The sequence below is a fragment of the Gymnoscopelus braueri genome (genome assembly GCF_963280865.1).
Source record: "Gymnoscopelus braueri genome assembly, chromosome: 16".
Taxonomy (NCBI): Eukaryota; Metazoa; Chordata; class Actinopteri; order Myctophiformes; family Myctophidae; genus Gymnoscopelus; species Gymnoscopelus braueri.
In genome coordinates this window covers 52,177,685-52,202,219 of record NC_137616.1, presented here as the reverse complement: position 1 = coordinate 52,202,219, position 24,535 = coordinate 52,177,685, and the positions used below count along the sequence as shown (strand labels likewise).

Genomic DNA, 24,535 nt, shown 5'->3' with positions numbered 1-24,535 from the left:
GTATTTCCAGATTTAGATTAGAGTCATGATTTCCTAAGGTGCAATTCCTTAGGTGGCGTAGTTGGCTATTTCATTCTTACTGCCCTGTTACACCTGGTAGGTGGAGCTGGGAGGCCATCAGCTCTGATCTGGAGCACCTGAGCCTATTACTCTGAGGGCTTTAAAAGCAGTCCTCTTTCTGTCAGATTCTCTCTTCTCCTCTCTCCCCAGTTTGTTTGTTAACATACCTTGGTTTACACCTTACAACATTCACACTGCACATACACTCGCAGCCATACACTGCCTTCACACTGATGCTCATTCATATTTACTGATGTGTTATGTTTGTTGTTTAGTTAGTTTATCTTTAAATAAAGACATTGTATACACTTTTAACTGTGCCTGTGTCTCCCTTTTGTTGTAACAAATGGGGGCTCGTCCAACTTGGTAGGACAAAGTGTATCTCTATCCCTAGAACGCTTCAAAACTGGTTGTTAGCACTTTGGTCATCTTCATTTAATGGACTTTGGGCCCTTCAGGGGCAGTGTTCTCCAGTGGTGAGTACTGGTGCTGAGTACTAGGGCTACCTGTAAGTGCTAAATTGATGGGAGATACAGGTGCAGGTTAGACATTTTCAGTCTGTAACTTTGGTAAAGTTAAACATTGTCTGGTTTGGCTATTGGTTGAGTTTGTTCTATTTTTGAGAAAATTAAGTTTTTCTAGTTTGGTGAGGAGAGAGGAGCTTTGTGATTGGTGCTTCCCACTGAGCATTTTTCGGGCTATTAGACGTTTAAATGACGTCTAAACGTCACCTAGCCGTCTAGGCTAAATCCGGTTTATGAGTGGTCTAGAATTGAAGTTTTTTTCAACGTCTAAACCTAGCCTAGACGTTATTTCAACGTCGTTTGGACGGCTAGATATAAATATATAACCGTTCAAATGACGTTGAAAGAACGTCTAGGCTTAGCCTAGACGTCGAAAAAACTTCATTTTTAGACCACTCATAAACCGGATTTAGCCTAGACGTTATTTAGACGTCTAATAGACGCTCAGTGGGTTAAACCCTATTATAGACTATGAACGTTGTTTAGACGTCATGTAAACGTCTATTTAATAAGGATATTAATATACTTATAATTAAATCATATGTTTAAATAACATCTAAACAACTTGTAGGCAATATACACCTTTAAGATCTATCAAATTATTCACACGAAACCTATATTAATGCATTTAAATGCCTCAATTTTAATGCAGATCCAGGTTCTCTACAAAAACTACCTGATGGACCAAATTTTACCTGTTTTGCTTACCTTGGTAGTAGTGTAGTCCCATGATGTTCTGATCATTTGTTAACATTATGTTATCTTTCTGGATCTTTTAAATAGGTTGCAGTGTGACACTAATGTCATGCTACTCTTTATTGTACCACTGGATAAAATCATGTTTCTTAATGTTAACATTGATCTACTCTGAACATAACTATCCTTCAACTGTAATTTCAATCACAATACATATTTCAACAAAAAAACATACCAAAGCTTGTACAATCGTTCTTTAATTTCTGCGCCTCTTAATGCTTTAAGCCATTAAGACCTGTCATGTTAGATTTTAAACACTTTAACACAGGGGTCTTCAACGTTTTCAGGCCAAGGACCCGACTAGAGATGAAGCAGGGACCCCCATATCTATAACATTGTGTTGTAGATTCATCTTTTTTTCCCCCTCTACACCAAACCTCTTTGCCAAAAATAGCAGATCTACAAGCTCACAACGCCTCGCAGCGCAAGGCGTTGTGAGCTTGTAGATCTGCTATTTTTGGCTAAAGCTCTCCTCAGAAAAAGGATGCTAGGGTTCAAGTGGTTAATGTAAAAAATATCATATCACACAAAGATTTGGCGGACCCCCTGTAGTAACTCTGAGGACCCCCTAGGGGTCCCGGACCCTCTGTTGAAGACCTCTGCTTTAACACATCTTATACTTGAGCTATTCAAAAATAGCAGATCTACAAGCTCATAGCACGGCACTCAGCGCTAGTCGATCTGCTATATTTTTGTTTTAACAATCTTGAACATTTTTGCAAATCTTTGAATGTATGTTTTTACGTCAAATCTTTGCTTTGCCTAGACTTGAGTTTAAATGCATATATATATTTATTCAAAGATTTACACTTTTTTTTTTAATCTTCAAAAAATAGAAGATCTACAAGCTCTTAGCGCGGCACCGAGTTCCGCGCTATGAGCTTGTATATCTGCTATTTTTTTAATAGCCAAAGAAATCTTAAGTGACACAGATGCGTTCCCTGTCTTAATGTGTTAAACAACAAGAAAAGACAAGTTTTAACAAAATGTTTTGACCAAATAATAACATTGGATTTGCTTCTTCTTCTTCTTGTATCCCTCTCCACCACTTCTACCAGGCGCCTGCTTGAAGTGGTCAGAGATGGCAGCGCTGACGAGGTTCTCCATTGTCTCTCTGAATGTCTTCTGCAGTCAAAACAATGACAAATAACTCTCAGACTGACAGTAGACATTACAGAGGTTATCTAGTATATGTCAGTCACACGTGTACAACGTGAATAAGCAATCAACAAATAACTAGCACTGACAAAGTAATTTTTACCATTGATGACAGATAGAAGGCAGTGCTTTTGAAAGCTCTCTCCTGCTGTCCATGCAAGTAGAAAGGACTCATCAGGCCATTGGTGAAAAGTCTGAAACAAAAAGAAAACGTGAAGCTAAATTGCAAAAAGAAAAACGGCACACTCTGCCAACCTGCAATGAAGACAATTATGTTGATATGAAACAGAAATAATACACTAACACAGTGGAAAGTGATAAATAATACTTCCATTCTTACTTTTCTCCGACATGGGAAACTGAAATAAACAAACCATGTGACAGTCTGCCTGTGATTTAGAATGTGAGGCTATACTTTGGCTGGTGCAGATCTTAATAAACAACATTACTTGTTTTCAAGTTCAACATCATTATCTCTCCCCAATTACATTTTTGCCAGAGTAAGATGACTTCCAAACTTTATCAAAATGTACCTTTTGGAATCCTGTGACTTTCTCCTGGGAGTTCTGATAAGATTTCCTGTTGGTGAAAGACAAGGTAATTAGGCTAAATGTCATACTTGCAACATCACCATTGAGGATTACTGTTATAGTCAATTGAAAGGTGGAGTAGAGTCCAGACATTTTCTTGGCCCAGATTACGGCTTCACTGTTGGGGGAGAGAAAACCCCCATTGAAACCCAATTTGCTCACTGCTACAGTCAATTGAAAGTTACCTTGTGTATTTCTGGATCTGATTTGGACCGGTGTGTAGCTTCAATGTTCTGCTGGGTGTGAAAACACATTGAAATTACACCTTCTTACACCATCAAGTCATGTATGATATATGCTGTGCTTTATCCACATTTTCATTGTGGAGTCCTAGTTTGTTCTGTTCAGGAGTAAGGCCCCCACAGTAGATGTACTGTTGTTGAAATACATAATATATTTTAATACATTTTTATTTTAATCTTCCGGCTAAACGTTCTGTTACACTCATTTCTTCTAGAGGACCTAAAGCATAGTAGTAGTAGTCCCAACGATAATACAGGCGGGTAAACAAACAAACAAAAACTGTCAAAATGTATTTAAAATGTTAATCATTCATGTGCAGTCACCTTGTGCAGTTCTTCCTCTTTTACGGCTGACCGGAGTTGTCAAGATCTACAGCAGAAAACGAAATGAAGGAATTAGAAAACTCTTAAGGTTTTGTTTTGACATTAATACTGATACAGGCTGTAATTTCCATCTACAATATATATATATATTTAACATTGGGCTTAAATCAATTAACATAGCATTTAAATTTACCTGGTGTTGAGGTGTGTAGAGGGGCTGTCAAAACTGTCTTAGCTATGGGCACTGGGCAGTGATTCACCTGGGGAGGATAATTAGGCCAGATGTATATTATTGTAATGAACGAATATGACAATACTCCCAAAATAAAAAGGACAAAATAACAAACAAATCTAACAGCACAGCTCCCACCAGCATGGGGTTATCTATAGCTTTAAGCCAGTCATCAGTCACCTGTATCAAAGCAGTAGAAGTAGAGTGACCAGCTCTATAGGCATGTTGAGAATATGTTGCAAGCTTGTTTGAAACAAAACAAGCTTGAATTTGTGAATGCACCAACTTGTCCATGATTTTGCTCAAAACAGGTAAAATACTTATAGTTCTAGGTATAACCTAGATCTATAGGAATAACCTTAGCCTCCTTCCACATCTTTGGACATAGACCAACATCCAAACATCTATTAATAATATGACAGATAGGAGATGCTATATTCTCAGCACTTTAACACCCATATTATCTAGACCTTACTATCATAAGGAAGAGAGCAGAGTAACTGCTCCACAAATAGTTGCAAGGAGTTGCAGTCATTGTCGTGGAATAGCCAGATAGATAGATAGATAAAATGTGACAAAAGTCAGCAGTTTGCCACTTCTAGACATCACCTAGATTGAGAGCTGTAAATAAATGTAAATAGGCTACTGATTGATTTAAACAATATATTCAACACATGGCCCAACTCAAGGAAAGGTTAATAATGTTGTCTTACTAGTGGTGAGAAATAGCTAGATACATTGTTTTTAAGGCCAGTTACATGTAAAACTCACGGGAAAAAAATTACCTGTGGTGTTTCATCTGATAGCACCATTATTATTGTTGTTCTTTGTCGGTTTTACTGGTACAGGTCGTTCAAAAAAAAATAAAGAAAAAACAATACATTAATCAAACATTCCACAAGGTTCTGTAAAGTCTTAACTCCAGATTAAACATTACACATATAAACGATTATTTTATTGTTAAAGTATTAAAATTTGTATTTAAACTCAAGTGATTGTACTTCGTTACGGTCCACCAGTAAAAAACATTGAATTGTGTTTGGGCAGAAGCTAGCTGGTAGCTAGTTGGCTAATGCTAACTAGTACATGACCAACTAACTATGTCAACACAAATAAACATCTCCTTCAAATAATGTATCCTTTAGCACTCACCTATGCAGTGTACTGAGTTCAGAATTAATGTTTTTTGCAATTCTGTTCTTTATAGTCTCTTCTGTTCAGTTTTCCGCTAGACTTTAGAACGCGTTGCTGACTTCCGTGTTGTTACAAAACCTCTCCAGGTGTTGCCACGTCTTGTGAGACCGCTAAGCAAAACCAATGTTGCCAAGTCTCGTGAAAGAAACAAGCAAAACGACCTCCAAACCCAATCTGCGGTTTACTGTAGATTCAAGTCTAGTGATGCGAGGTTAGCAGTTTACTGCTTGGCTTTCACTCGTTCTTCTGTATTTTATTTATTTATTAGCCTATCACCATTAGTGCAAACTGCCTTTATTTGTTATATTTATACATATTTAAAAAATATATTTGCATATTATCACCATTATGCAAACTGCATTATTTCGCTGTAATAGTATTTCTAAACATATTAGCATCCTAATATGTACGTTTTCAAAAAACATGACTAAAAAATAAAATTAATTTAATGATTTAAATATGGTCTAAATCTAAACGTTGATATATAGTTTTGATTTAAACGTCTAGATCAAGGCTAAATCTAAACTATACTGTACATTGATCAATAGTGACAATAGTGAGATATAATATTTTCTGAACCTAATGTTAGCACCCTAAAATAAAGATTTTCAAACAACATGAATAAAAAATAAAAGTTTAGAAATGGTCTACATTTGAACGTTGATATATAGTTTTGATATAAACGTCTAGATCAAGGCTAAATCTAAACTATACTGTATATTGATCAATGGCTATTCAATTTATTTTTGTCCAATATTTGGAGATCAGTTATGCAACTTACAGTTGTTTTTTTTAATCAATATTTATGGAATAATTGTTTAAATTCAATCGGCTAGATTTGGTCTAGATATAGACCAAATCTAGACCATCTAATTTAGGTCTACAAAAAAACCGAACGTCTAAAAAACGACTATGGCTCACTGGGTTGTCTCCCTGGTGGTACAAGGAAGTGTGGAGCTATTCCCCTGATAGGTTTAAGAAATGTGTCCTTGATAGGGGGACTCATTTGTTTATTATTTTGGTAAACCGTTTTTTATTTTTGTGTGTCTTCCGTGCGGCCCTGGGGGCACATCCATGGCTTTGAGAGGGTCGCCATTTCATGGTTGCCTTATCTACCCATCGGGCTCAAGTGCATAAATACCTCCCGCCAGTATACTGAGTTAGCTAGGTGGGGGAAAACTCTGTCTCCGTCATTGAGTCTGTATCCTTGTATGTACCGGGGAGGGAGCAAGGGTGGTACTCCTATAACCTTGATAACCTTAATTCCCCCCATACTGCTGGGGAAGGTTTGCTTATGGTGAAATAAAATGCGGAACTTCCCTTGTTTTTATTGGTTTTGGTGCATTAGCTCAAGTAGTTATGTTGCGTTGGACAGGTAAATCAATTTTTTCCTGAAATTATTGTTGGTGTGGAGGACATGTAGGGCTCTCAGGAGTTGAGGGTTGTGTGAGGGAGTATATTATAGATGTCCATTGGAAAAAAGACGTGATACATTGTACCGAGGTGCAGTACATTTGGATTCACATTTGGATTTCAGTTTCATCTGAAGTCATTTGGATTGGGTGCTTAGGTGTGGTGTCTGTCTCCTTAAGGCAGGTACACATTGCAGGACCTTAAAGTGCTCGGGGGGTTATCTGATCGTTAAGCATTACACACTGCAGGAGTTTATTTCTTGAAATCGGCTGTCATAATATCGTTGTGGTCTTCACAACAGGATTGATCCCCGACAAGGGCTGACACACTGTAGGATAGTTCACTAGAATGCTATCTCCAGAGTCAGACCCAATACATACATTTGAGTTTATTCCAATTCATTTTAATCGACGTATCCCGTGATATGCCTCTCTCCCTCTCCCTCTCCCCCCTCTCTCGCTCTTTCTCTCTCTCTCTCTCTCTCCCTCTCTCTCTCTCTCTCTCTCTCGCTCGTCAAGTGCGCAGAAGCCGTCAGTGACAGCGTTGCCATGTCCGCTTATTATAAGCGACTTTGGGCTTGTTTTTCTGTAGAGTTGCTTGTAAATATTGGTTGTTGCGGGGTGCATTTTTTGGGCTTATTTGTGTAGTTGCTTATTTGGCCTTGTTTCCTAATGTTGTTTAAACCAGTGGTTTAAACAACACATAATATGTATTTGTCCGCAGACCCCCCTTCTGTAAATATGTAATGAGATTTGTGTGGATTTGGAAAATATTCCACAATTTTCTCAAGATTTTTATTTGAAAATAGCTGCGACGCGTTGTGAGCTTGTAGATCGGCTATTTTCAAATATCCAATGTATTTGTAAATAGGTTTAAAGTGCTCAAGTGGCATTTTCTTGGGCTTGTTTTCATAGACCTGGTTGCTTATTTCTCTCGCAACATCTGGCAACGCTGTTCATAACAGCGTGCACATGCTGCACGCGCACACACACACACACACACACACACACACAGAGCTCGCTCTTGCTCTCACTCTCTGTCTGTCTGTCTGTCTCTCTCTCTCTCTCTCTCTGTACAATTCCTCTAAAATAAACAGCCCACCAGGCTCGCTCACTCTCTCATTTTGTTTTATAATGTTAACTTAATACAGGACTGGACGGTAATATTGCGGTAGGGACTGTTTGTTGTGGTCAGATCCAGCGACGCTCCCCTGGCCACGGTGGCTGTAATGTGCTCTCATTGGCTGTAGCGTGGATCTCCTCGCAGACCCTTTCATACTGTATGATACTGTCCGATCTCCTGTCTGGGACAGAGCTGAATATCTAACATGGTAGTTATCTGAAAACGGTCGGAAAGCCGTCGCAGAGCGGATAATCGCGGCCACATCGTCTCGCGGAACCTTTCACACAGAGCGAGCATTATCTCGCAGATCAAAGGCCGATCTGCGTCAGATCGGGAGGTTTTGTCGGCGAGCGCCAAAAAATGTCGGCGACAGCAATATCGGACCCAATCTCCTGCAATGTGTACGGGCCCTTAGTCTTGAGAGCAAGGAGGACACCGGTAATGCCGGAGGTCCGGTCTAGCGTCATAGTTGACGTTTTGGTGAGGTCCTTGTTCTGATTGTGTGGTCATTGTTTTGGTTTGTTGTAGGCTTGGGATAGGCTGAGGGGTGGACATTGCTCTTGTCTTTGTATGTCTTTATGTATGTATTTTGTTTTCTTTTCTTGTGTCATGTCAAATGTGTGTACTGTTTATTGTTGCATACATGGCTGCTGGGTCGCAAGACAAATTTCAGTGTGAACTGACAATAAAGTATTATCGTATCGTATCGTATCGTATCGTTTCTCTGAAGTTTGCATTGGATTTGGCCTGTGCACTCTCAGAGATAAATTGTCAGTTCTCCCTCACCTTGTCCTTAGATTGTCCTTTCACAGTACATTTCAGATCTAAACTACCTGTTAAATCTGTTGTTCTTCCCATGCTAACTGGGTCAATCCTGTTCTCTTAAAGCGCTTCTCCACTCTGTCATTTGCTGAGATTGTGGTTGAGCTGGATAGGGAGTCAGCAGCATTTTCTTAATTGAGCTAATGGTACATTTTGGTTTGATCAAGATGGTTTCAGTGACCCTAGGGTCCCTGTTTTATGGAGAGCTAGTGGCACACTGGGTTATGTGCACTACTATGTTCTCTTGGTTATGTGTAAAATGAATCATGGTAGTGTCAATAATTGTCTGTATATACGTCAGAGGCAGTTTGATCAGTGTATAAAATTGCATCTGTGTTAAAGCTGGCCCGGTGAGCCTAAGTGCGGAATTCAGGTTTGGGAACGTGACAAATGGTCCAAACGGTGCTTTTCTGTTTGCATGCGTTGTCTGTTATGTCACTTGTCCGTTGTGTGTTGCCTTGGTTTAAAAGGAGCTCACTCGTTGGTAAGGTGCCTCCTTTGGTTTTGTCCTGTTGAGGGCTAAAATAATGGCTTGGATGAGGGGATAAGTTCATTTGGTTGTTCCATAGTTTGTTAAAGTCATGTTTATTCTAAAATTAATTTGTGTTCCTGTAGACCGGTCGTAATTCCGCACAAATAATGGCTTATTTGAAAAAAATCTGTCTCTACAACTGAGACAGTCTGTAGTGCTTGGCTTGTATGGTCCCTAGCTGGCATTGGAGTTGGCCTGTGTGTGGGGATCATTGGTGAAATTGTACACTGACTGCCTGGATATTTGACACTTTAGATGGACAATGTGGTAGCAGACATTGTTGAATACACTATTCCATGATTAACAATAATTTATTTTGTCTTGTGCCCTCCTAGCTCCTCCTCTTAATTTGCTTCCAGGTACCAGTAGCTGAGGTGTGGAGGGAAAGTGGCAGGTTATAACAGGCCATAGATAAATGAAAGTTATTGGTTTTTAGAGTTTTGAAGTTTGTTTGTGAGTTGGTCACTTGTTTCGGTGTTCCTGTTGGGACACCGTTTTTATGGAGGGGGGTGTGACGCCCTCCCACTCTGTCTATCAGTGCTAGTCTGTTGAATGCCTGGTAGGTGGAGCTGGGAGGCCATCAGCTCTGATCTGGAGCACCTGAGCCTATTGCTCTGAGGGCTTTAAAAGCAGTCCTCTTTCTGTCAGATTCTCTCTTCTCCTCTAATTCCTTTTCCTTTTAACAGGTCGTTCATGAAAGTCCTTGCGGTCTTGTTTCCAATGAGAACCTGTGAGCAATTGGGGTTAAGAGTCTTGCTCAGGGACACATTTCATATCATCGGCACATATGCTGGGATAGCCTGGAATCGAACCTGGGGCAACCAGGGCCAGCTGGTTCCCTAGGCGGGCTCACTAACCACTCAGCTATGGCCGCCTCCAAGTTTCTCTCCCCAGTTTGTTTGTTAACATACCTTGGTTTATACCTTACAACATTCACACTGCACATACACTCGCACCCATACACTGCCTTCACACTGATGCTCATTCATATTTACTGATGTGTTATGTTTGTTGTTTAGTTAGTTTATCTTTAAATAAAGACATTTTATACACTTTTAACTGTGCCTGTGTCTCCCTTTTGTTGCAACCTTGAGTCAGGTCGTAACATCGCGCATAGGGTGGCAACAACAACATAAACAACACCAAGACAAACAATGAAAATGATTTCAGAAACAGAAACAGCAGGTTTGATCAATAAAATGACACAACCAATAATGAAACTAGCAAAAAAAAGTAAAAAATATACATGACGATTAATACCCCTAACAACAGTAACGAGAACACCATAAGAAACAGACACAGAAACACAACCAGAAACAATAATGAAAAAATGTAAATAACCGTAACAACCACCATTATGATGATGAATGTGGACACCACAATAACAAATAAAACAATAAACACAACAACAAAAATAAACAAATACCTTATTACTATTACGAACACCAATAACACGACTACCAACAATACCAACAGCCATACTACGAACACCAATAACACGACTTCCAACAATACCAACAGCCATACTAACAACAGGAACAATAACAATAAGAACTTTAACAACAACAGGATGTGTTTGTAAATCTAAAAACTTTACACATCTAGAAGGATTAGAATGTGTTTTCTCTTCACACGTAGAATCACTTGAATGATTTCCTGCTTTCAGAAGACGTCCAATAGACTCACAGCTGGAAGGACAGAGAAGAAACATTTTAATTGGTTAATTTGATGAATGTGTGTGATGAGGGTTGAACTGTACAGCTCTTACTCTGTGTGAGGTTGACATGTTGTTAATGACTCTTACTCTGTGTGAGGTTGACATGTTGTTAATGACTCTTACTCTGTGTGAGGTTGACATGTTGTAAATGACTCTTACTCTGTGTGAGGTTGACATGTTGTTAATGACTCTTACTCTGTGTGAGGTTGACATGTTGTTAATGACTCTTACTCTGTGTGAGGTTGACATGTTGTAAATGACTCTTACTCTGTGTGAGGTTGACATGTTGTAAATGACTCTTACTCTGTGTGAGGTTGACATGTTGTAAATGACTCTTACTCTGTGTGAGGTTGACATGTTGTAAATGACTCTTACTCTGTGTGAGGTTGACATGTTGTTAATGACTCTTACTCTGTGTGAGGTTGACATGTTGTAAATGACTCTTACTCTGTGTGAGGTTGACATGTTGTAAATGACACTTACTCTGTGTGAGGTTGACATGTTGTAAATGACACTTACTCTGTGTGAGGTTGACATGTTGTTAATGACACTTACTCTGTGTGAGGTTGACATGTTGTAAATGACACTTACTCTGTGTGAGGTTGACATGTTGTAAATGACTCTTACTCTGTGTGAGGTTGACATGTTGTAAATGACTCTTACTCTGTGTGAGGTTGACATGTTGTAAATGACTCTTACTCTGTGTGAGGTTGACATGTTGTTAATGACTCTTACTCTGTGTGAGGTTGACATGTTGTTAATGACTCTTACTCTGTGTGAGGTTGACAGGTTGTAAATGACACTAAAGGCCTTTGCAGACAGGGTGCGATTTTCCGCACGGAAAAAACGGACAATACCATTTTTTAAATGAACACATGGTTCTCAATGACCTCATGCACACCCCGTGCGGCGATGCGATGCGGCGATGCGATGCGGGGATGCGTTTTTTTTTTCGAACCCAGTTTGATTCGTGCGACTTTTCGCATGCGGTAAAAACTGATCGCACCCTGTGTGCAAAGGCCTTTACTCTGTGTGAGGTTGACATGTTGTAAATGACTCTTATGCTGTGTTCACACCAAAGGACGCCTTTGTGAAAAAAACGCAGAAATCCATTTGACTTGGCGTTTTTTGGATCAAACTGGGCGTGTCCCTCAAGTCACTCAAGTCTCCTAAAGTAACTAAAAATAACAGCTGTAGATGAGAAATAAGTCTATATTTAATTACTACATAACCTATTTATGGATAAAAAATCTACATAATGTTTATAAACAAGCTGCTAAATAACTGAACGAGCCGTCTGGTCGCTACCCCCCACACTGCTCTCCATGAGCCCGTCATAGGACACTCTGTCACGGGGAGCACCACTCGGTGTTTCCCTATGCTAGAAATGACCAAAGCGAACTTAATAAATCTTAATAAAAAAGCACAAACTACCTACTTCACAAGAATAATGTTGGTGTAATTAGAAGATTCGACAGGGAATCTATATTTTATATACACAAATTAACAAGTTAAAAGAAAAAAATCATGTTGCAGTAATTCCTGTTTTTTTGCGGACGTTCCGCCTCTCGTCTCGCCGCTCAGCTGCTGCTGTCTCGGGGGAGAGGTGAGTGCGGGAGTCCCGCTCCCTCCAAGGCCGGAGCCCGTAGACAGACAGATAGTTTATTTCATGGTTTGATGCTTCGCTATTAGTTGAGCGACATTATTATATATACACTGATTATTTAGGAAAAAGAGAGAGACACGTGTGTGTGTGTGTGTGTGTGTGTGTGTGTGTGTGTGTGTGTGTGTGTGTGTGAGCGCACACACGCACGCACACACACACACACACACACACACACACACACACACACACACACACACACACACACACACACACACACACACACACACACACACACACACACACACACACACACACACACACACACACACACACACACACACACACACATGCCGTGTCCTCCTTTGCCCGAGGAGAGGGGTCAAAGGACAGCATGTACATGCCAATTCAGAGCTTCTAGACCTAGAGTGATCATCACACACACTCGGTGTGTGATAAAGGTTATTTATTAATTAATGAAAGTATATAATTGCCCAAGTTTAACAATCTTCAACACTTTAACATGCACAGCTGCTAATTAAAAACATTCATATAAATTTGCGAATGCTGTGTAGAAAAAGCACCAGAACCTGCTGCCTGCACCAGCTTGAAAATAGCAGATCTACAAGTCACCAGTGGGGAAACGCCCGGCATCTCCTCACGATCGCATCGTGACCACCGGGTGGGCGACTGGAGCTGTGTTTAAACTTCTGTTCTCCATTATATTGTTTAGTTTGTTGTCTGTCTATAGATGTACATCTGATAGATTAAAAACTTTAATATTTTGTTTTTGTGGGCGTGTGTTTAGTCCAAGGTCGGCGTTCAATGGTTAGGGGGGCAGTGACAGAGCTAAAGTAACTAAGTACATATACCCAAGTCCTGTAGCCTACTAAAGTACTTGAGGTATTTTTACTTTACTGGAGTATTTCCAATTTTCAATACTTTTACTTCTACTCTACAATTATTTGACAACTTGAGTTACTAGTTACTATGTGGATTTTGATACAAAACCACTTCATCAACCCTATATACATTTCGGAAATTTGAGAATAGCAGATCTACAAGCTCACAATGTTTACTGTGCACAACAACAACAACAATAATTATAATAATAGGCCTATATATAATCGATATATATATATATATATATATATATATATATATATATATATATATATATATATATATATATATATAAATATATTATAATAAACAATATATCTACTGTATCTATCTATCTATCTATCTATCTATCTATCTATCATATGCCTAGGCCTATATTCTAATCTATGTGATCTATCCATCTAGCTTTCAACTTTTGCAATGAGATGAAGCGATTTGATATCTGAACGCAACAAACCAATTGAAAGGATTCCCTCACAAAACTGCTACTTTTCGTGGGCAACATATGGTATAAATTAAGGGGTTTTAAGACTCATGTCATAACGACAACATGGATCATCAGCGGATCAGAAGACCGCATAATGAGTACTTTTACTTTTGGTACTTTAAATACATTGTGATGCCAATACTTTTACTCAAGTAAATTTGTATTACCAGACTTTTACTTGGAGAGTTTCTATATTGCAGTATTGATACTTTTACTTAAAGGAGGAGTTCACCCAAAAAAATTACTTATTTTCTATCAATTACACACCCCATGAAGCCTTGATTTCATGGATTTATTTTTGTTTTTGTGGCATTCCTAAAACAATAATTTGATGACCGTGTGTATTTCCGGTAGGAGACACAAATAATCTACTTTGTGTCTCCTACCGGATACATTAGCCAGTAGGAGACGGTAATCAAATTATTAGCTTAAGAATGCGACAAAAACAAAAAAGAATCCATGGATTCAAGGCTTCATAGGGTGTGCAATTGATAGAAAATAAGTAATTTTTTGGGTGAACTCCTCCTTTAAGTTTAAAAAAAAAGTTTTCCCACCACTGACACACACACACACACATACATGCCGTGCTGCGGTGGGGAGAGCGCCTCTTGCTCGCCGAGAGCAGAGCAGAGCAGGTCAGAGTGATCTGTTGTGATTTGTCGGTGTCTCGGTGATAAATGTTATTATTAATTCATGACAGTATGAAGTAACTTTAATATTCGTTTTGTGTGGGTGTGTGTAGTCCAATTCGGCCTCCGGTGTTCATCTACCCCGCTCCACCCGGTGAAACCCGGGCGGAAAACCGGGCTGTGGTCCACTGTGGGGAGCACAGCGGACAGTGTGACCTGTCCGCCCCCAGCGGGCTCTCTCCTCCCCGGGGAGAGCGGGTGGAGGGAGGGGCCTTCCTCACGAAACATAACCAGTTTTAACTGCTTTCACGACTTGTTGGTCAAATATCCTTTTATTTACGACCATATATATGCCATGTTCTTGCCAAATCACCATTAATATTACAAATACAGCCTTTATTTAAAAAAATAGATTTTTCTTTCGGAAACCGCATCTCCCTGTCTGCTGCGCCTGCGAGCAGGCAGTGCAAGCAGAGGGCTGACATTCTTTTTGGCTGAATGAGCTAGTCCCGGCCTACTCAGATCATGCTGTGCTCTGATTGGCTAGAATTGAGCTTTAAACGCCTACAGTTTGAAAGACTTCAAAAGCAAAAGCTTCAAAGCTCGGGTCTGGGGAGAAAAAAAGCACGCTTTTCCATTTAGGCGTTTAAACGCTCATGAAAAAAATGTAAACGCCAATTTGCATAGAGATAACATTGAAAAGCCAATTCATTGTTCAGAAAAACGTCGGTGTGAACACAGCATTACTCTGTGTGAGGTTGACATGTTGTAAATGACTCTTACTCTGTGTGAGGTTGACATGTTGTAAATGAACCGTCTGAATATGTGTCACCAGTACAGTCAGCACACTCTGTATCTGTAGAGGATGTTACTGTTACAACACAAACACAAGGAGAACATAATGTAACATTCTATTATTATACCAGGTCATAATTATTTGCATAGTAATAGTAATGTTCAATGCATTGTGTATATTCTAGGTTAATCATGGTTAAACTTCCCTCCCTGAACATGGGTAAATTGTGTTTGTATAGCCGCTCTACAAAGCCAGATGCATCACGGTGGATTTGAACCCAAAGCCTCCGTGGTGATGGGCAGATACTTTACCACTGAGCCACCCGAGTGTACTAAATGTTCACTTCTGATTTAATGTTTTCTATATCAAACAGAGAGGAACATTCTTTGGGATCAGCTGAAAGGATTCCTGTGTCATGATGAATAATGATGGCTTCTTAAAGGGATAGTTCACCCCAAAAAACACTTTTTTTCTATGGATTAGTCACCCCATGGAGACTTGAATTTATGGATATTGTTTTGTTTGTGTCTCATTCCTAAGACAATAAATTGATGACCAGCGGACCAGTAGGCAGCGGTTCCGGTAGGAGACACAAAGGAGACTCTTTTTGTCTCCTACCGGAACCGCTGCCGGTCATCAATTTATTGTCTTAGGAATGAGACAAAAACTAAAACATATCCATGAATTCAAGTCTCCATGGGGTGACTAATCCATAGAAAATGTTATTTTGGGGGTGAACTATCCCTTTAAATCCTGTCCTCTATCATCATTTTATAAATCGACTAACCTCTTTGAACAACATATTGACCAGGTCTGCAGCTGCTGTGTTTCTTTGCTTGAAAACACATGTTCTTTATTGGGTGAACACAGTAGAATCCCTCTGATGGTCCACACACTGCATTAGATGTTGATGTACATGGACTCTTCACCTTCAGACCAGGAGCTGTGGATTACATTGAGTTCAGGTTAAATATGAGAGCAAAAAACTTTTCAAATGCAAAGCTAAACACCATTCAACAACAGTGCAAATTATTCTGACTGAAAAAGCCATCATAATTCTTTATCAAAATGTGTATTGTAGTTCATAATTTAGTAATGTGCTGAATTCTACAGGTGAAATAGGAAGTAATGACATTTGATCTGGTGTAGATGTGATCTATGGATGGTTTGTCTTGTTTCATAACATGTATAACTAGTATAAGTGTATGTATCCAAAATCAAGTTGTCTATTAACTGTAATATTTATCAGTGACAATGTACCTGCAGAACAGGGGTTACATGGTAAACAGTCATCCGGCTGTCCAGGCACATGTATGTAGGTTCCCTCAGGACACGGTGCACATGATGTTTGTGTAAACCGTGTGCAATGCTTAGACACACGGCTCCCTGTTGAACAGAGAATCACATTTTAATTGATTAGTTATAATTGACTAAATACCTAATCAGAACAGATCACTGAAACACTGTCACACATCTTGAATGGCTGTTATGAATACAAAGGGATGTAAATAGCATGTCATGACAGAATAGTGGAACTCATAGCAAAGGACAGATCTAAATATCATGCATCTACAGTGAGGATGTACACACATTCCTGTGTCATTCCATCTATGTTTCATCAGTGATAACTCAGACGTATTTACATCTCAATGATAACACAGACATCTTTACATCTTTGACAGCTAATACACCAGAGGGAGTCGTGGTTGATGAAGAGTCTGTATTAGAGATAGCCTTCACCTTTGACCCTAGCCACACAGGTTGTTGGAGGGTTTCAACATCTTGGGATGCCCAGAAAGGAGGCAAAAAGACTGACAAAGTATTGTGCTGTCTCTGCTATAACTGGTAGCCGCCACACATGTGGAGATGCTGTTACTTACACCCATAGAGTAATGAGTACTTATACTGTTACTGTTACACGTGTGTGTGTGTGTGTGTGTGTGTGTGTGTGTGTGTGTGTGTGTGCGTGTGTGTGTGTGTGTGTGTGTGTGTGTGTGTGTGTGTGTGTGTGTGTGTGTGTGTGTGTGTGTGTGTGTGTGTGTGTGTGTGTGTGTGTGTGTGTGTGTGTGTGTGTGTGTGTGTGTGTGTGTGTGTGTGTGTGTGTGTGTGTGTGTGTGTGTGTGTGTGTTCTTACCAGCAGGACATTTTAGACAACATCTCTCATCTCTTTCATATTCATCAGAGGAACAAGCAGCAACACGTCCAACATCCAGATATATTAAAAACATCTATAGAACAATGAAAACATCATCATTACTAATTACATGATGATATCTTTGCGTGCGTGTGTGTGTGTGTGTGTGTGTGTGTGTGTATATGTGTATGTATTTATTTTCCTTTTTAAATGCTGTTGTGCTCTTACTTTTATCACAACATAAAATCAATCAATCAAAGGTGTCAACCTGTGTCAAAGCTAAAAAATAGTTGACATTATGTTTCTGCTAAGATGCATTTGAATATACATGATGTACATGTGTGAGAGAGAGACTGTTTCCACAGATAATTGTTTTACCAAACTGAAGACAAGTGAAAATGTCACAGGAACGGCAAAACCCATCATGAACAGGTCTGTGCAGAACAAAGGAAACGTCCATTATTGCATACAATGTTATATGGCAGGGTATTATTACAGTGTTTAATTACTTCACTATCACATTGCATTAGCGCACGCACGTGCGTGTGTGCGTGTGTGTGTAGACTAGAGCGAGCGCGTGCTCTAGAGAGAGAGAGAGAGAGAGAGAGAGAATATATGTAAATTATAGAAAGAATGAGAGAATTTAGAGCTAGAATTGGCCCAGTATACCACCCTCCACTCCACAGGCCCCAGTGAGACTGCACTGGCTATAGTTAGGACACTAGGTTAGTGTGAGGTTAGGGTTAGATTTAGGATGAGTTATAATGCCACTCTCAGACCAGTGGAATGTCAGACTAATAGCAGATAGCTAATGTCACATGACCCTGTTCCTCATACTGAATCCTTAAAGTCAGATTAGACATTAGACACAGACCGTCATGGTAAATGTTGATTAGAGGACGATGACACAAATAGTAGCTTACCTTAGAAGAGCTTCCACAGACAACAGCATATGTTTCAACTTGTGTGTAGGCTACTGTTAGAGTTACTGTACGGACAAGCCACCCCCTAACCTGACCTTTCTCCCCTGTGTGTGTGTGTGTGTGTGTGTGTGTGTGTGTGTGTGTGTGTGTGTGTGTGTGTGTGTGTGTGTGTGTGTGTGTGTGTGTGTGTGTGTGTGTGTGTGTGTGTGTGTGTGTGTGTGTGTGTATCATTTTATTATATTATAATAAGCCTATCAAAGTCCACTGATGATGATATTTCACACCAGACTATGATTGCTGATAAGCTCATTGCCTCAGTTATGCTGGCTGTATATTGAGAGGGTTTTATGAGTGTTATAATTTCACAACATTTCAGCAAGCATCACAGATTATAAGACATATACAGATTATAAATCAGGCTTCAGTAGCCTTCCCAGCAGAGCCGGAGCAAGGCAACGTAGCGCAAGAGGAGAAACAGTAGAGTAGAGAAGAGACAGACATTACTCTGAAACGTATATGATATATAGATAGATAAACTCCCATACTGTAGCTTTACACACAATTTAAAATATCAGTTTGTTTGTTTGGTTTGCAGACACATAAAACAGATCCAGCATGTTAGCAGTGTTAATGTAACTGAGAGTGTATGAATGGACAGAGAGGCAGACAGACAGAGACAGAGACACAGACACAGACACAGACACAGACATAGACACAGACACAGAGACAAACAGAGAGGATAAACCAAGCTAATTCATGAGTTTAACGTTGTTTAATACAATCAGATATAAAAGGACTTTTTTGTGTCATGAATGAACTGTCAATGGAGAGTGTTGCAACCTAGATGCAGAAAACATCTAAGTTGTTAGCGTCTACATGAGATTATAGTGTACAGGGTTGGTTGTTCATCTTTCATTGTACAGTGGATTGTAGATCTGCTGTTTTCACTATTTCTGACATTTTGACCATTTATTTTGATAAAATAATGGTTCAAGGTTGTGCTTTATTGTTACATCTTGTGTACAGATACATAAAAGTAAAACTAATTTTGGTGGCTTCCTTCAGACAAGGTTAATAAGTAATGAAAGGCAGGAGAAGACAACATAAAGACCAAAGAGGATTTTACAGTGTAAATTGGTGTCCCAGAGCAAAAGAAAATATCAAATGGGGGTCCATGGTCTAATGTATGTCACACTGGGGGTCCATGGTCTAATGTATGTCACACTGGGGGTCCATGGCCTAATGTACGTCACACTGGGGGTCCAGGTTGAAAACCAGTTCTGTAGAACACAAAGCATTTTAATGGAAGGATTTATAATAATTTATATCTCTCTGTTTATTCACCCAATAATAAATAAAGTACTGTTACATAGAGTCAGATCTGCTCATCTAGTTTCACATCTATGTGGAAGTTGTGTCAGAAAACGTGTAATTTAATAAAAAATAAACAAATGTAAACTTCCTTCAGTCAGTATGTATGGACAGAGATAGTTACTCACACATGTGACTGTAGCTCCCTCTGCTGGTCACATCAGCTGTAGCAGTTGAACAAAGTGTTTATCCATTAGATTATTCCATTCCTCCTTCCTCTCTTCTTCCATTTCTGACTGCTTTCCTCCTAGCTTCTGTTCATCTCTCTCTCTACTGTAACCATTAGAAACATTGGTGTGTCGCCCAGGTTGAGCCTAAACCCTAACATTTAACTTCACAAACACTATGTCTAAACCTAACCTTAACCCGTCCCTAACATTTAACGTCACAAAAACTACACCTAAACCTAACCTTAACCCTAAACCTAACCTTAACCCTAAACCTAACCTCACAAACACTATGCCTAAACCTAACCTTAACTTCACAAAAACTACACCTAAACCTAACCTTAACCCTAAACCTAACCTTAACCCTAAACCTAACCTTAACCCAACCTCACAAACACTATGCCTAAACCTAACCTTAACCTCACAGAAATAATGTCAAAACCTAACCTCAAACCCTGTCTGGGCGAAACACCAGGAAAAGAGACTCTCCCACATTTAAATAGCAATATGTTTACTTCCGGGAATGTGATGTCATCGGCTCGCAGAGTTGCAATTATTGTCCTTATTGTTGTTTCCTTATTGTTGTTTCCTTATTGTTGTTTCCTTATTGTTGTTTCCTTATTGTTTTTTCCCCCTTCGGTCAGTCTTTCGGGCCACGGCAGTCAAGAGCGCCTCTATGGTGGATATGCTTCTGGCCAACACAATGTGCTGATCAACTGCCATTTTCTTTAACATGCACAATTCTGTTTTCAGAGTGGCACGGTTAGATAGAACAGAGAAATAGCCTGCCTGTCTTGATAAGCAATCGATGTGACTGAATCTATTCATTAGCCTGCTATGCAACAACAAAACACAACAGTATCACATGAACAGACCAGTTACAGACCAGAGCAGTTTCACTCCAAACACAGCAAATACAAATTGAAGAGAATAAGCCAGCAGTATAAGCCTGTTACTAATGCCTTAAAAGTGAGCATATATTTGATGGCAGACAGACACAAGGAAGCACAAACAATAAGATATACAAGTGACGAAAGGTACACAGATTACTGTCTTAATTACCTTAAGATGAACTTGATGATTGATGAATGATGATTAGTCCAACAGTGGATAGTATTATTTTACCAAAAGTAACTGTCTGCCACTAACTTCTCCTGCTGCTAATTAACAATAATGCATTGCACCTGTGCTGACCTACTGAACCGGGGAATATACCATTTGTCAAGATAGGGGGAATACAAGTGTTGTAGAGAATATAATACCTTGTGAAAGCGATCATTTTGTTATAATTTTTTTTCTTTTATAAGTGCATGGTCCTATTTATAGGGCTATGCACATGTGTCATGTGTTTCACTAGCCAATCACAGTCCTGAATAGAGTCAGCCAATAAAGTCAGCCAATCATATTACAGCTAGCATTAAATGTGTAGGGGTTAGGGGTGTACAATGGTGGCCAATCACGGTGCAGGGTTAGGGGGGTACAATGGTGGCCAGTGATTTGCATTGAATGTGTAGGGGTTAGGGGTGTAGGGGGGTACAATGGTGGACAATCACAGTGCAGCGAATGTCGATGTCCAAACCTCACATATAGGGGCGGTTGCACCGCCCAAAAATCACACCCAGTGTGAAGTGGGCGGTGTGGTCATCACAGTGGTCATCACAGTGATGGAAGCTCATTTTAAAAAAGCGTTTTTTTTTTAAGTGCATAGTCCTATTTATAGGTTATTAATTTCATCATGTGTCTCGCTAGCCAATCACAGTGCTGAATAGAGTCAGCCAATAGAGTCAGCCAATCACAGTACAGCTAGGGGTGTACTAATGCTAGGGGTGTACTAATTATGAGCCAATCACAGTACAGCGAAGGGTGTACTAATGAGGTGTCCCAACCCCACTTATAGGGGCGGCTACACCGCCCAAAAAAGAATAGAGGAAAAAAAAAACTGTCTTCTTCAGACAGGGGTCAAAACACAACCACACAACTTGTCTGAGAGACAGTAATAATAATAATAATAATAATAATAATAATAATAATAATAATAATAACAATAATAAATAATTGTAATGTAAACTGAATTTAGGATAATTCTATGGATGAATTAATGAACAGCTTTAGATTATTAGTTGTGTTCATTTAAAACATGTCACAAGTTAAACTATTGTAATGCAACATCTCCACCTAGTGGTCATATGACTCATTACACAGTGAGAGGTCATGAGGTCATATGTTCTCCTGTAAGAACCCTATAGAGGTCATAGGTCATATGTTCTCCTGTAAGAACCCTATAGAGGTCATAGGTCATATGTTCTCCTGTAAGAACCCTATAGAGGTCATGAGGTCATATGTTCTCCCTATTCATTTCTAGGTCACTAATCAGCTGGACTATATACTGTATTCCCTATTTTCTGGACTCCCACTAAAATCTATCAACCTCCTCCAAATCCTGCAGCTATAGGGTTCTTACAGGAGAACATATGACCTATGACCTCTATAGGGTTCTTACAAGTTTGTCTATCAAAGAAGGAGATGAATGACCTGATCGTAGAGATTTTAGATTTGTTAGCCTGAGACTAATAAGGTCTAATAAATAAAAATGGTTGTGAATCATTTTCTTCTTCTTCCTCAGATGAATTCACAGGCTGGATTGGACACCTTTGTGGGCCGTCATTGGCCCGCGGACCACCAGTTTGTCACCCCTGGTCTAAATGGAACCCCTTTGTGCCGCACTTTGTGCTCTAGCTCAGTGGTCCTCAACCTGTGGTCCATCCAACTCCAACTGTAACAGTTAAACAGTTAAACAGCACGTCACCAATTTCTGCAGAAAAACTGACGCTTCATGAATTCATGTAGTCTTCAGTTTGAGTAGACTTAAATACACTGTCCCACTGAATGTTGGAGGAACTGCACCTGCTGCTCCACTGAGTCTCCATTGAGTTAATTCAAGTATATTGTTCTAAATCAGATAATCTACTTTCCAGATGCGCAATCTTTGCATCTTTCTCTTCATGTTGTCTCTTCAGTTCAGTAATCTCTTGTATCATGTCCATTAAAGTGTTGTGTGTCTCTTGTGGTTGGATGCTGACTGGCTGGTCTTGTGGTTGGATGCTGACAGACTGGTCTTGTGGTTGGATGCTGACAGACTGGTCTTGTGGTTGGATGCTGACAAGCTGGTCTTGTGGGATGGGGTTTTCCTGCAACAAGTATAATAAAATCACACCCAGTGTGAAGTGGGCGGTGTGGTCACAGTGGTCATCACAGTGATGGAAGAAGTGATGGAAGAAGTGATGGAAGAAGTGATGGAAGAAACCACAACTTTAAAAAAACACATTTATGTTTTTTTTTAAGTTATGGTTTCTTATATAGGGCTATGCACATGTGTCATGTTTCCCTAGCCAATCACAGTCCTGAATAGACTGTGATTGGCCAATCACGGTGCAGGGTTAGGGGGGTACATTTTTGGCCAATCACAGCGCAGGATTTGGTGTGCAAATATCCAAACCTCACATATAGGGGCGGTTTCACCGCCCAAAAACACAAAACATAAAACATATAACAACACACTGTACTACAACATATAACACAATATATAAATGAGTGTCCACAGTAACACCCCCCCCTCCCCCCACGTTATAAGCAGTAAAACTACAGTATAAGTATTGAACCTTGTGTCAATAAATAGTCAAAATATTATCATCACCATGATTACCACCTCCTCCATCCTCGTATGACGACTGCGGATAAACTGGTCCTGTGGCTGGATTCTGTCCATGCTGACAGGCTTGGACACACACACACACACACACACACACACACACACACACACACACACACACACACACACACACACACACACACACACACACACACACACACACAGGGTAGGGCAGAGTACACATCACCGACAATTTCCACATGTAATATGAATGTAAGGGGTGCATTCATCGAAAATGTGTTATGTTGAATATAGTTCACAGAACATGTGCCACGGCCAGTGGGTGTGAAGTTGAAAAAATTAACATTTTGATGAATAACTTTACTTTTAGTAAACACTGACAACGGGTTCCACAAACAATCTGGAGAACATATGTTTACTGTTGAGACATCTGACAGAGTTTGTAAGACAGTCTTTATACATTTATGAAGTACATGAGTTCAGCAGGATCCTACCTGTGTCTCTTCCTGTGATGGTCCCTCTGTGACCTTGATAATAGAAAAATAATTCCAAATGAGCAACATGCATCATTAAATACTTTTATTTTTACATGTAAAGTACACTTGTGTTAATATTGTTAAAAAGAAGAATGTGAGGAAACAAACCTGCTGTGTATCATGTTTTCTTCTTGCTGTATCGTTTTTTCTTCTTGCTAAACATTTGAACCATCAGCTTATTCAATGGCAATGTTACCATTTCATTGTAAGTGTGAATGTAAATAAAACATGTTCTAAATGTAAACTTACCATCTATTCTCTGACATGATCTTCTAATCAGCGGCAGAATCACCAGCCCAGCAACAACAACAACATCAATAAAAACACCAACACCATCAATAATAAAACAAATAACAACACCATGAACAGCAACAACACCAACATACATATAGATATCCTTAACAACACTAATGACAACACCAACACAAAAACCCAAAGCAACACCAAAACAAACTAAAAGGAAAACTTCAAAGTAACCCATACAACCAACTTTGAGAACTATATAGTAGAGACACACATAACTAATGAGACCTAAAGCACCACAACCACCAACAACATCATGACTACTACGAACACCATAAACATCAACCACAATAACAACACCAACAATACCACCAACAACAACAGCAA

General features: G+C 39.5%; 1 protein-coding gene and 1 long non-coding RNA gene across 2 annotated transcripts in view; both read right to left on the bottom strand.

Annotated features, from left to right (window-relative positions):
• Positions 1–1,724: 1,724 nt before the first annotated feature.
• LOC308103303 lies at positions 1,725–3,603 on the bottom strand. Its single transcript, XR_013934717.1, has 4 exons — positions 3,274–3,603; positions 3,032–3,077; positions 2,602–2,692; positions 1,725–2,465 (listed from the first exon to the last, which is right to left on the bottom strand). It is a non-coding gene; the product is annotated as an uncharacterized lncRNA (long non-coding RNA).
• Positions 3,604–10,222: 6,619 nt separating this feature from the next.
• The window catches only part of LOC308103082 (tumor necrosis factor receptor superfamily member 14-like), a gene marked incomplete at its 3' end in the record, with an annotated part of 20,708 nt that continues 6,395 nt past the window's right edge, over positions 10,223–24,535 (bottom strand). The window contains exons 5-8 of the mRNA XM_080452931.1: positions 15,892–16,047; positions 15,092–15,179; positions 10,501–10,657; positions 10,223–10,231 (exon numbers count right to left, since the gene is read on the bottom strand). Coding sequence (XP_080309057.1) covers positions 10,223–10,231; positions 10,501–10,657; positions 15,092–15,179; positions 15,892–16,047 — 410 coding nt within the window. The remainder of the gene's footprint in view (positions 10,232–10,500; positions 10,658–15,091; positions 15,180–15,891; positions 16,048–24,535) is intronic.